Below are 13,150 nucleotides of genomic sequence, written 5' to 3'. Positions count from 1 at the left end.
TGTTTTTTTAAATCTAACATAAATACAAAAGGCCAGTAATCAAGCATACTACAGAATCCTTTAGCATGTAAAATACAGCTCCCAAGAGCCTTTGCGATTGGAGCGACTAGTGTCTACTAATTTTTTATATCTATATCTACATGTATACATACATACACTAACACTAACATTTTGCTTTCGATTTCTTCGAATATATCATACTATATTGTATATTAATAAGATAGTTTTTATTTCGTGCATGCAAAATTCAACAAATCAGATCCCAACATGGGTAGCTAGGCAACACCCTATCGGCTGCTTCATTGCCGAGGACATAAGGCTCTTGTGGGCACAGGGCACTGGATTTCCCCGATAACCAGTAGCATTAAATGAAGTTTACAAGTGTTTCTGAGCTTAGATTCAGGGAAACATGACATACTGCCTACCAGAGAGTCCATGGGAAAGGGATGTGTCGGAGAATCTGAAGACGGGATACTTGAAGATGTGCCGATGAAAACAAACCATCAAGAGAATGATTTCTCGATACACAAGAAGGCCTATATCACACAACTTAGAGATGTGAGTTACGAAAGGGGAACCTAACCTAGATGCGGATTATAATACCATTGATAAACGTTATCTTATATTTTATAGCTACGATAGATAATGTCAGAATGCTAGACGCTGACTTTAGGTTGATAGCTAGCTAACTTAGCAAGCTGTCGTAATCGCTGGCTAGCTAGATAACCTAGCTAGCTTCAACTTAACTGAAGGTCAATAGTTAACGATACCACAGGTCAGAATGAACTATTTCTGCTCTCCTAATCCATTTGTCATGCTATGTTTTGGCAATGAAAATTCAATGAGCAATAGGCAATTCATATATCTGCGATGTAAACCTGTCGTGGCTGGTCGATTCCCTCTCCTCATATAGTCGTGGGATATCCCGCAGTAGCCTGGACCACCGCCCGCTTCCCGAAAAGCCAGGCGATGATTCCATACTCCACCAGACAACCCTTCATGATCCACAGGAGGCTATACGTACCTGTAATAGGTAAGAGCATTGGGACTATACTTTAGTTTGTGTGTTTGGTGTATATTTCTACTTTGATTTCATTAGCTAGCTAATTAGCTTAACACATACCAATGCTCTCTGGATGCATGGGCTTTAAAATCTCTCCCTCTCTGTGTGTGTGTGTGTCTCTCTCTCTCTCTCTCTCTTTCACTCACTCACTCACTCACTCACTCTCTGTCTGACTTTCTCATTATTCATCATCTCTTTCTTTCTATCTCTCTTTTTCTCTCAGCTCAGCGGCATCTTCCATTACGTCTCCCATATCACACTGTCCATTAGTCACCACTGGGGATATGACCAGGTCCTGGTCTGGTATTCATAGCTACACGGGCACAGAGATCTCCACTGAGCCAAGCTCAGTCTTCTCCTGGGGATATGATGTAAGTGTGGCAGCCAGTTGCCCTCCCTTTTGTGGCTAAACAACAACATTGCCAGTAGTGGAGTGTAACACAGCAACTTTAAAATCATAAAATCCTATGACAAAAGAATAACTCCACTGCATTATTTGGAAGAATAGCATTTTAAATATGTGAGGGGAAGCTCATTTCAATAGATGTGTCTGCACTTTTTCACACTGCATTTGAACACATTAATTTGCATTTGGCACTGACACATTGCATAGCAGCTGAGGCAAATGAGTAGGCTTGTGTGGATCTGCCGGCTCTTGGATTATGCGAATAATTCACAGATCTCCTAGCATTTAGACCATGTTTGATTGTGCTGTATCCTGTGGCAGCTGTCCCAAGGAAAGAAGCATGAACAGTATTTAAATACCAGCCTGGCCTTGCACTACTGGCCATGAATAATACTTCTAGAGACTTGGCAATGACGCAACAAATCACAGTTACTGGCTCATGCATTAGGATAGCTACAGCTCATCATTCTGCCTTTCTCTGCAGTTACACAGGAGCTTTAATCACTCTCCGTAAACCTCAGTGCTGATCATGGTTTGGCTATGTCTTCACATGTGTATGTATGTATGTATGTGTGGGTGTGTGTGTGTGTGTGTGTGTGTGTGTGTGTGGATTACACTTGAAACCATACTGTGCAGAATCTAAACATTTTTATTAAAGCCATTTATCAGTGCAGTAAGTGTAGTCCAAAAGTACTGTGAATTCTTCTACTCTAAAGTTTCTTCTATCTTTGGCTGCTTTTTGTTCTTTTCCCTGACCAAGATGTCCCATAGTGCTTTAGATATGCTGAAGACAGGGCTCTGTTCTGCCCCGTCTGAATCTGTTTTGGAGATATGTATGTCTGAAAGAAGTCTTTTGCCAGTTAAAACACTGAGGTGTAGTTCTAGTCAAATTTATTTATACAGCGCTTTTTACAACAAATTTTGTCACAAAGCAGCTTTACAAATGTTTGAGTCCAAGCCCCCAGTGAGCAAGCAAAGGGCAACAGTGGCAAGGAAAAACTCCCTAGAGCATGAGGAAGAAACCCTGAGAGGAACCGAGATTCAAGGGTTAGGGCATCCTTCTCTGGCCGACCACGGTCTCCACAATATTAACAGTATAGACAATAAGGAGCAGAATAAATCCTAAAAGAGAAAAATAAATAATCTAATGAAAAAAATAAGCAATTAATATCTAGTCCAGTTTTCTAGAAGCCCTAGTCTGATGGTGTGTGTGTCCGAAACCCATGCCGCACAAGAATGTCCATCAAGGGCAACAGAGAAGTAGTTGGCTGGGGTGGAGGTGTGGTGGGCTACAACAGGGGACATCGGGGTTGGTGGGAGTAGCCATGGCAGCTGAGATGGAATGAGGCTCAGTAACATCATGACATCGGGTACGTGTACCTCAGCAGAAAGAGAGAAAAAACTAATGAGCATGTTTAGGCACGAGGGTGTGTAAATTGGGGCACTAAAATGTGCAAAGATGGACTGCAGCAGATCTAGCTATGGCAGCATAGCTAAAAGGATAGAGCCAGAAGAACGCTCAGGCATGAGGGCACCCTGGGACATCAGCACTACGCCACTTTCAGTCAACAAACTTGAGTGACCAAAGAGAGGCGAATTGACAGCATCATAACATCCCAGTTTACCATAACTCTCAATGCCCATGAACCCCCAGATCTACACCTTCACCTAAGGTGCCTCAAACATCAACAGGAAGGTTATTTCAGTGTGGGATCTTTATAGGAAAAGGCAGTTCTAGCCATCTTGCAAGATATCAATAGCTGTTCAGTTTTTCTTGCAGTTTTTAAATGCAAATATCTTAACCAATAAGGAACTATAAACTTTATCATTTTGTGGGAGGCCTAATATGTTTGCCCAGTACTGTATATGTGTTAAATATTAAAGATTACACATTATTGTTTCCTTCTTCCTCCTTGTTCCACATTTTCTCTCATTTTCTCTTTGTAGGAGTTTGATAAGGCTGCCTCCTGCCAGGTGCAGCATATGTTTGAAGAGATTGATGAGGAGCTCTATGAAGGCAATGTAGGAGTTCAGCACAGAACCTGGCAGGACGAGTGCAACCAGTGGGCATCGCGATTTCCTCACCTAAGGTAAACACGTAGTGACATGGTGCCTGAATCCCGTGCAATACCCAATCTGACAGCATAGCTGTATTGTTTAATAAATCTCAAGTATATATCATATATTTGAAGCAACCTCTCTCATAGGCAAAGTCTGCTTCCAGTTGGTGTATGTAGTGTACACACTGGAGAGAAATTTAAGTCAACGCATTTTGTTTTTGTGTGTATCAGAGTTCTTGGCAAGCAGTTGCTGTGTCCCACAGATGAAGGGTTTCGGTGGTATGCCACTTCATCCCAGAGTGTCAGCTCTGCCAACCCTGTCCAGGGGAAGGACAAGACTTGCAAAGAGTGAGTCTCTCTCCTCTGTGTGGGTGTGTGAGAAATGTTTAACGAGGATGAGTTGTTTCCTTGTACTTTGCAATCTCCTGCTGTAGAACACAGAAATGTGTGTTGTAGAACATGCATTTGTCAGCTGATGTGCAAATACATTTGCCTTGTTGGAGTGGTAGTTATGTTCCCTTCTTCTCTTCTGTGTCCACTGACATTTTGTAGCTCTGTGTGTGTGTGTCAGATTGTGTGTGGAGGGTTATAGAGCGGTGCTGTGTCCCCTGTCTTTGGACTTGCCAAACACTTCTGACCCACCCTGTTATTTGCACGGAGACGAGGTACCCAAAGTGATAGAGGCAGAAGGGTTGGTGGAGGAGTATCTGGCTTTTGACTGCACAGACCGGTGAGTGAGCATGTATGTTTGTGTGTGTGTATAACAGACAATAGATCAGAGCAGAGGACCATTGTACCTGCATTTCTATAATATACTCTGTTCTTTTTTTTTTTATCTTGTATCATCAATAATAGTCTTAAATAGTTATTAAGAAGAAGAATAAATATGTTGCAAATGAAACAGAATAAAAAATACAATTAGCTGTTCTTCTGTTTTGCTAGCAGTGTGTGTTCAGTAATTTCAAAATGCTTAGTTATACACGACTAGTTAAATGACCTTCATATGTGGTGAGTACTTTTGTAGTTAAATTTATGAAACAATATTCAATATGCATCACTAGGCCTCAGTGCATTTATTGGGCTTACAATTTTCTACATACATTCTTGAGCACTCTAAGCATTCTCAGTTATTTTGCAGTTATATGGCTAGGTCTATGATTCAACACTTGTAGTCACTATAGAAGTAGATTCTTCTTTAAAGAAGTATCACCATCTTCTAGTAGTGTTGGTGATTTGACATGTTGGTGTAAAGGCAGAACAAATGTGTGTGAACTCCTAAAGGAGACAGTACAGATGTAGTGTGTGTTGGGGGGGGGCTGTGTAAATATGCAGGGATGAGGAGAGGGAGCGAGAATGTGTGAGTAGGCAGAGATGCTGCTTGCCACCCATCTCCCCATATCGCTGTTGGCGGGAGGCGGTGCTTGATCTGCTGTTTGATGACGTATGGCGTGAGCTGATTGGCTGGATGGAGGAACTGGTTCGCAGGTTTTGGGAGGGCTGTGTGTCAGGTATGAATTGCTATCATTTGTTTATTTCATTTTTTGTGAATATATTTTTAATAAATATTTCAATAATGGACAGCAACAAATCACATAAACTACATCACAAAAATTACTGGGAGGAGACCAGATTAGTCAAACCTGGATGGTGAAATATCTGGATATTGTTGATACAGGTAAAACAGATAAAGGTAAAAATATTTTGAACATGATTTGTTATAATTTTATGTGCAATTTCAATATTTATTGTACGTTTTCACAAAAGAAAAGGTGTTGAACCAATTTTGTATGGTGGCTGAATGGGTTGATGCATTTTAGCAGTGGCTCTCTCCAGAACAAAATGTCCAAATAAAAGTGTGAAAACATGTTGGCCTGAAAGCAGAAGTCTAAAATCGCCTTCTTGACAATTCTAGTAGATTTTTTCTGTTTACATTCATGTGTGGAATCATTGCAAGTTAACAGTAAAACTAGATGTAAAAGAACAAGTTTATTCAACAAAATGAACAATATTTCAGCTGCACATTCTCAAAGACTAATTTACTGTAATTCACTGCCAAAACAAGTGCATAAATATGCCAATTGCACCTGACAACCATTTGGAGCTAAATTTATCATTGTTTAAGAATGTGCAGTGGGAAATGATATACATTCTGTGAGCAGACGTATACATATGTTGTGATTTGAAGATGGCCATGATGATGCTGATGAGGAATTGCTTTGTGATTTCATGTTCACCAGATGAGGAGAAGTGTGCTGTGGCGTTGAGTCCCACCCAGCCCCATTCCCACAATCCTCTGGTGCTGCTGTCCAGTATCCCGGCAGCACAGCTGCACCTGAGCCTGGCTCCCCACCGAGCTCAGCAGTTCCCCGGGACCTTACAGCCCCAGGTCAGTGGTCCAGTTATTCCTGCAACCTGGGTTAAGGAACCACCACCATGATTTAAATAAACAAGCTCAGCAACAATTCATGAGGAAAATAATTTGTGAAAATTATGATGATAAACATTCTGAATTCTGATTTGAGTCCCTATTTGATCCATGTTTATGTATTGACCTAATAATTTCTGCAAATCATGGGAGGTCAGTAACATTTATTACATAGTTGCATAAGAAGAAAAGAAAAATGCATCTAACATGTACATGGAGCAGCGTGTCAAGCTCACCAGGGGTCTAGAACTTGTCCTTTTCCATCTTTCTTGATGATCCATAGTAGATTGGTTGGTGTTTGACCTTCACTGCTTCTTGCCCTCTCTGTACACACATGTTGCTGATGTCATTTTCACTGCTGTCAATATATGTCTTGTCATCCTTTTTCCAGGATCTCAGTTCTTTAACCTTCTTTCTCTCCTTCTTGTTTTTCTGTTGTCTTCCTTTCTGATCTTCTGTAACATCACCACCTTGTTCCACCTCTTTTTCTATCCATTTCCTGCACCATCTTTCTCTATATCTCTGTTCTTTTCTGTCTCTGTTGCTCCATTCCTTCCCCCCCTTCTCCCCAAAGAGCACAAAGTCAAGGGGCTCAAAGCACAAGTCAAGACGGAAATCCAAAAAGCAGAGAAAGCCGTCTACTGTATGTAACTCAAGTGGTATCTCTTCTCCAAAGAGAGGAGTGTAAGAGAGCTTAGCTCTCATTTCCCAACTCTAAATCCGCTTGTGCTTGTCTATTAACACCCAGACCAAAGCCTGCTCATTAACCCCTCTATAACCTTTTGACTTTTATTTTAGGGATTTTTGGTTTTTTTCCCTTTAATTTATTAAGAACTGAAATCATACTGCTTGTATTTTCCCTTGTTTTTCAGTTCAGCACACAATTTTTGTTCAGTCTGTTTTATTTGTTGATCATTGCCTAGGTTTTCCGCATCTTGTTGCATGCTATATACTTTGTAGATGGATAGTTCTAGTGTGGTGCTGGATCATGTTAGCTGCTTCTTACGACTTTCCACACTGCTACTGGTTGACTGTCTAGAGAATGTGAATTCTCTGATTTTTCTTTTTTACCTTTCTTATTCACTCTTTTAAAATTTTGTAATGTTTTTTTCTTCCCTTCTCTCTCTCTCTCTCTCTCTCTCTCTCTCTCTCTCTCTCTCTCTCTCTCTCTCTCTCTCTCAGTCCAGTAGAGTGCCTGTAGGAACAGCAACTACACATCACAACCTAAATGACCTCATCACCATCCATGGCATTCCACTGCAGCAGCGGAATGTTGGAGTTCTTGACCGAACCGCACAGTAATCTCATAAACCGGTCTACATATATATATATATATATATTAAACACTTTAAGCTTTTACATTATGATTTATCTGTGTGTTTTCCTAGTGAGGTAAACTGTAGGAAGTCTGCAGGCCCTGTTTACCCTGCTGCCTACCCCCCACACACATTTTCTCACACTCTATGATTTCCACCTCAAATAGTGAAGGAGAGGAGAGGATGGTCCATTCTCCTGGTTCCAGCATTACTCCCTCCAAACTTCATTCTCGTCGCGCACTGGAGCAGAGTTCCTCATCCATGACACGCCCATCTCAGTCTGCACGGCGACGGACCTTGCCTCCTCGTACATTGGTGCCGTTGGCATCGAGTCTGACCCAGTCAAGCACAGCTGGCTGCATTGATGAGATCATCAGAGGAACACGACTGTAAGAGCCCTTTAATATCCTGCCTTCTCACCTCCCCATCTGACTTCCAAACATTTCTCCATATCCAGTGCATCTTTGTGTGTGTGGGTGGGTGTGTGTGTGGGTGGGTGTGTGTGTGTGTGTGTGTGTGTGTGTGTGTGTAGGACTATAGCCAGCGATCGTCTCTCTCCTCCAGTGACTCTCAGCAGGAACACATTGCTCCCGCCTATTGGCACTGGAGATGCAGAGCAGAGTTACTCTGGACATCATACACGGCTGTCTCAGGTAAAGCATGCACGCACTCGCACTCGGCTCATTCACACACAAAGGCTTTGTCTCACGCACACCCACATGAGGTCAGTTTTTTCCATGCTCTAACCATGTGCATCTCACAATGAAGAGTTTAGTAGCCAGCTAGTGAATAAGGTATATTGGAGAAGAAGGAATCCTAAACATTGCAAGTGGGGAACACTTAGTTAATGCATAGCAAACACATAACTAATGCATAATGACTTTACATTTGTATAGTGTAGTGTTTCGGGTATTTTTTTTGGTCAGGTAATTAACCATATCCTTAGGTAGATGATGGCAACACCAAGGTCACTGCAATATCCCCCTGGGATCAATAACGTTTTAATGTTCTATCTACCTACAGCGGGTGAAATGGGTATTAAACACGTCACCAATTTTCTACGTAAATTTGAAAGGAACTAAAGCTTAGAGTTCATAGAAGGAGCCCATGGAACCATCAAGATTTGAAGAGTGTTTGTGTGGAAGAATGGGCCAAAATCACACCTGAGCAATGCATGTGACTAGTTTCTCCATACAGGAGGCGACTTGAAGCTTCCATCACCAACAAAGGCTTTTGTCCGAGGTATTAAATAAATTTCAGTAAGTGTTCAATACTTTTTCCCTGTGTCATTTCTCATTATTACACATAATCTTTGGACATCTATGGTTTGATTTCTTTGCATGTGTGGATTGGATGGGTTGTTACCGGCATCTGGTGAGAATTTCATGTCGATAGCACCTTTAGAAATATATTTACTTAGAAAATTGGTGATGTGTTCAATACTTATTTCACCTGCTGTATCTTAACAGTTGAACTGAGTACGGATGGTTGGATGCTCCATGACTGATTAGCTGGAATTGTAGCACCCTTTAAATCTGTGCCATGTTGAGAAAAAACATGGGGAAATGCTTTGAGTGTATAGAGAACAGTATGAGCACATGGGCAATAAATAGCTAGATAATGTACCGGTAACAAACACTTAATGTATATGTAATACCCAGGCAACACATGGATAATGTATAGCAAGCATACTTGAAGCACATATAATGAGTAGGTATATGCATAGTTAATGTACATGTATTAAGCAGGCATTGCAGATGTAACACATAGCTAAATAGGCAACATGCAGGCAACCCATCAGTACTGTTAATTGCTATTATGCAACTAACTGATTGCTAATGCATAAGTGAAGCTGATGTAATGCATATGTAGTGTGCCCTTAAATTTAAAGTCTTTTGACATTTTAATGATCTTAAAATCAGATTTTTCTACTGACATTGATGGGTTTGTATGGGTATGGGTCAATTGGCAGTGTCAGAGAGGCCCCTCCAGCCGTGCTCACAGTGCAGTAGCAGATGACACAGGCAGCCTGCAGCCCAGAGACAGACTCCATCCGCAGGATATCTTCTCCAGACCCAACACCACACATACCTTTTGGGTAAACATTCATACCCATGCAGTGCAATAGCACAACTTGTATCTTTAAGCCATTAATACATTGCACACACGCACTTAGAGAATAGCTTGGGACCTAATTGCATCTTGTTTTGTCTTTGTACTGATGCGAATGTGTGTCTTTTTTTTTCTACACCTGCTGCAAAATGTGATAACTGCCATATGTGTGGCAGTGTAAAGAGCATTTTTGTGCTTGGGGAGAAGGCTGTGTTAGTTTATGATTTTATTCTTGGCAGGCTGGGTGTGTACATGTTTTTGAGTACAGCAGTCTGAGAGTATGTAAGTGTGTGTGTTTAAACTCTTCTGGCTGCGTGTGTGTGCATGTGTTATGGGTATATTATGAATGAGTGAGTATCATCTTAATTTTAATTCTTATCACTGTTTTCCACTATCCACTTGATGACATACCAAAAAAGTAACTGATTATTATTAGTAGTAGGAGTAGTAACCTTTATATGCCCTTCAGAAATAATAAATCAGAATAAATACCAGTGAATAAATTGCACTAGACAACTTGCTATTCTTTTATTGTACAAATGGATGTTTACACTTGAGGTAGAACTGTGCAAGCATCAAACATAAATAAAGGAATTCAATTATTCAAAAGGAAATTAGGGAAACATTTTCTCTGAATACAGAAAGAGATATTATGTTATGTAAGGATGTTGTGAACCAGCAGCATCAAAGCAAAATGTTGATTTTGTTTAATTAAACCACATGTAGTAACAATAATTTGGGTACCTATTCCTGGGCTATATACATATAGTAGAATTTACCTAAAGCAAGTATTACTGGATATTCACTTTAATACCAATATATTGCCAGCCTAGTGTGCATGTGCGTGTATCTGCCTGCCTGTCTAAGCTCTCCAACTGGAATGTGTGAGTGTTTGTTTGGTGCATGTGTTTTAAATTCGGGGTTGTATTTTAGTCGGACATGCCTTATCGCCGCTCCTACACAATCCTGGACAGCAGCGGGCAGGGGAGGCCAAGCAGGGCATCCCTGGGCACAGGTACAGGCTATGTATCCTGCTCACAAAAACTTTCAGTATGTCTGTAATGGGATATTCTGTCAAAACCCGCTTGTCGCTCTGTGTATGTTTGCAGACTCTCTGGGCATTGGTGTAACTGGAATCAGTTTGGGAAATAGCAGCTCTTCCTTCCTAGACTCATTTTCCCATCATCCCCTTGGCCACTTTCTCATTGAGGATGAGGAAGAGGCAGCTGCTCCAGCTCCTTCTCAAGGTACCCATGATCCATCTTCAGTCTTATAAAACTCTAGTTGTCCTCTGTGATTTTATGCAAATCTTGTTCATGCTTAACTGAGAATTTCCACCCCTCCCCAGGCTTACTGCTCCCCCAATCTGTTCCTGTACGCTTGCACAGCGGAGGCGGCCAAATGCCCCACAGCAGCAGACCAGGGCTTTAAGTTGCACGCACACACGCATATGCACACACACACTCACCAACACATGCGCTCACACACACCCCTCAGCCCTCATAGAGTTGTGCTGCAGGACAGTGCTCAAATGACACACTATTAAACAGCAGGACTTTTATACCACAGGCCTTATGGGCGTTTTATTTAATTCTTATTAACATTATTAATCACACAATTGTTTGATTGCCCTTTTTTTCTGAGCCTACAGCTTTATATAGCTGCCAAAGACAGTAAGTCCAGGTCAGGACAAAGTCCTGCTGGATGTACTATAGAGTAATAGATGTACTATGGATGTACATTAGAGTAATAGTTTCTGACAGCCCACAGGGATGCTTGCTTTGTTCTCCATGGTATTCTATGCAGTGTGCATAAACAGGGTATGTGACTGATCTTTTACAAACATTTGTAAAGTTCGAATCACTGTAAAGATGCAAGTGGTACTAATGGTTACATTCATAGCCACATGCCCAGCTGTTCCAATATAACTGCCACGCTGTGAAGTTGTTTTTGACTTCCATGTAAAAATGCATAACTATAGCATACACTGAGTAAGTTGGAGACTGTCATCCAAACTTAGTTTTAAATAAAACTTTTTTTTTTTTTTTTGGTAGGGTTTAGATGCTGAATATAAATGATTATTAATAATGTGCATGGCCCAACCTATAATGATGATCCAAAAAGTAGATTTGGATTTTAGGCTTAATTCTGGTCTAGAGATGAGATGCCGTTCAGTGTATTTTGTGTTTAAAGGCAGTTTTCAGTTTCTGTGGGAGTGACTGCAGACTGCAGCATTTTCTTACTCTATACAGTTTACATATGTGAGCCTGGTCCCTTGTCTTTATAAATTTAAATGTAGCTTCTGAAGAAGCTTTTCAGCCAATTCCATGTTTTTTTTTCTTCATTTCCTCATTTAACTGATTCCGTTTCTAAACCTATTGATAATAATTATAAAGCAATAATAGACCTGCTTCTCTCTCAACAATTTATACAGATAGTTTAATTTAGTTTGAGCAAGTTCTGTGATTAACCCTTTGCAGTCTGGGCCAATGTTTATAATGTTATGATTGCTGATTGTGCTGACAGCCAACTGGGGGACATTGTCATGTGATCTCTCAGTAACACTATATCTTCCTTTAGGAACTACTGAAGCAGTACTGTGGACGCACTACCACCTTGCTACCAAATGAACTAAGAGCAGGGATTTGATGTTGTAGATATGTGATAACACAGCTATACCATATCACACCAGTTTTGTATTGTGCGTAATGAAGTGAGGTCAAAATATTAAAAAAGGATTCTCACGTTTTACTGACTTTACATTATTAGATAATAGTATTTTGTATTGTAAATATAAACTTTGGTTTTGAAGAAAATGTCTTATTCTTAAGTTCTTATAATTTCCTCTTCAGTACAGCCTTATAGGTGATAGCAGAAAACTGAAATGTGTTCTGCATACAGAGATTAGTATGGTAATTTTGGATGTGACTTGGTCTATGAACAAGTAAAAGAACATGTTAGGAGTACTGCTATTGCACTACCACAAACTGGCTTGCAACTGTCATAAATTCCTGATTTAAGCTTGGTAATCTTCATATAAACAATGACCAATTTGTGAATAGGAGTTCATGAACACCACATCAGAACTGGAGCTACTAGTATAGACAGATTCTGTCTACCAGATACTTAGAGCTCGTATTGCAATCCTCTCTCTGACTATGTGGAGATGATAGCAAGGCATGAGATAGTTGTAGCATTAGTTCAGTGTGATGGATCTCCTCTGGATCTTTACCTCTGTATTTTATAATTAATAAAGTTATGCTTAAAGACACTATTTGAATATGTTGTAATGTGTTTTTATTTGTTATTATGTAGTGACAAAAGATGAAAACTGAAAAAAGCCATTTTAAACAAAAAAAGTTCCAACACACTAAATACACAGAAACACAAAAAAACTAGTTAAGCAAATAAAATGTCGATTTATGCATGCTCATAAATGGAAGCTCTCCAGAACACTCTAGATGTTACAATGCAACCTTATATCCAAGAGCTTATACAAATATCTAGTGGCTTTTTCTTAACAGTCTACCTTTCCTTGTACTCTTGGCCTTCCTTCTTTTATAGTATTTTGCATCCAGTGCAGAGAAAAGATTTGATGTTCTGTGCCCTGGCTTTCTGCCTTTGTTGAGACTGAGAAACTCCAGTATGGGAGCCCTACAGACTGGCACTGCAGTCCTGTAGGTAGAATAGGCAAAATCCAGTCTACCACTGTCACAAAAAATGTATGTTATCTATTCCAAAGATTTAGATCTATAATAATAATAATAC

At 40.3% G+C, this 13,150-nt stretch overlaps 1 protein-coding gene across 7 annotated transcripts; it reads left to right on the top strand.

Moving 5' to 3' along the window:
- Positions 1-291: 291 nt before the first annotated feature.
- On the top strand, positions 292-12,662 carry fam149b1 (family with sequence similarity 149 member B1). Of its 7 annotated transcripts, XM_027029539.3 has the most exons (16): positions 293-558; positions 914-1,033; positions 1,287-1,434; positions 3,417-3,559; positions 3,761-3,877; positions 4,101-4,259; positions 4,862-5,037; positions 5,767-5,915; positions 6,529-6,597; positions 7,137-7,252; positions 7,438-7,659; positions 7,803-7,923; positions 9,243-9,368; positions 10,316-10,397; positions 10,492-10,629; positions 10,731-12,662. In XM_027029539.3, the coding sequence occupies exons 1-16, from the start codon at positions 512-514 to the stop codon at positions 10,811-10,813; spliced, it is 2,016 nt and encodes a 671-aa protein (XP_026885340.2). In that variant the 5' UTR covers positions 293-511; the 3' UTR covers positions 10,814-12,662. The 7 variants fall into 7 exon arrangements, 5 of the variants coding, with proteins under 5 accessions (XP_081578289.1, XP_026885340.2, XP_081578287.1 ...); XM_081722161.1 differs by lacking the exon at positions 9,243-9,368; XM_027029540.3 differs by lacking the exon at positions 6,529-6,597 and having other exon boundaries at positions 294-558.
- The last annotated feature ends 488 nt before the right edge of the window (positions 12,663-13,150 follow it).

Source organism: Electrophorus electricus, chromosome 10, assembly GCF_041902795.1.
Source record: "Electrophorus electricus isolate QZ-2024a chromosome 10, ASM4190279v1, whole genome shotgun sequence".
Classification (NCBI taxonomy): Eukaryota; Metazoa; Chordata; class Actinopteri; order Gymnotiformes; family Gymnotidae; genus Electrophorus; species Electrophorus electricus.
This window is presented reverse-complemented; position numbering and strand designations above follow the sequence as displayed.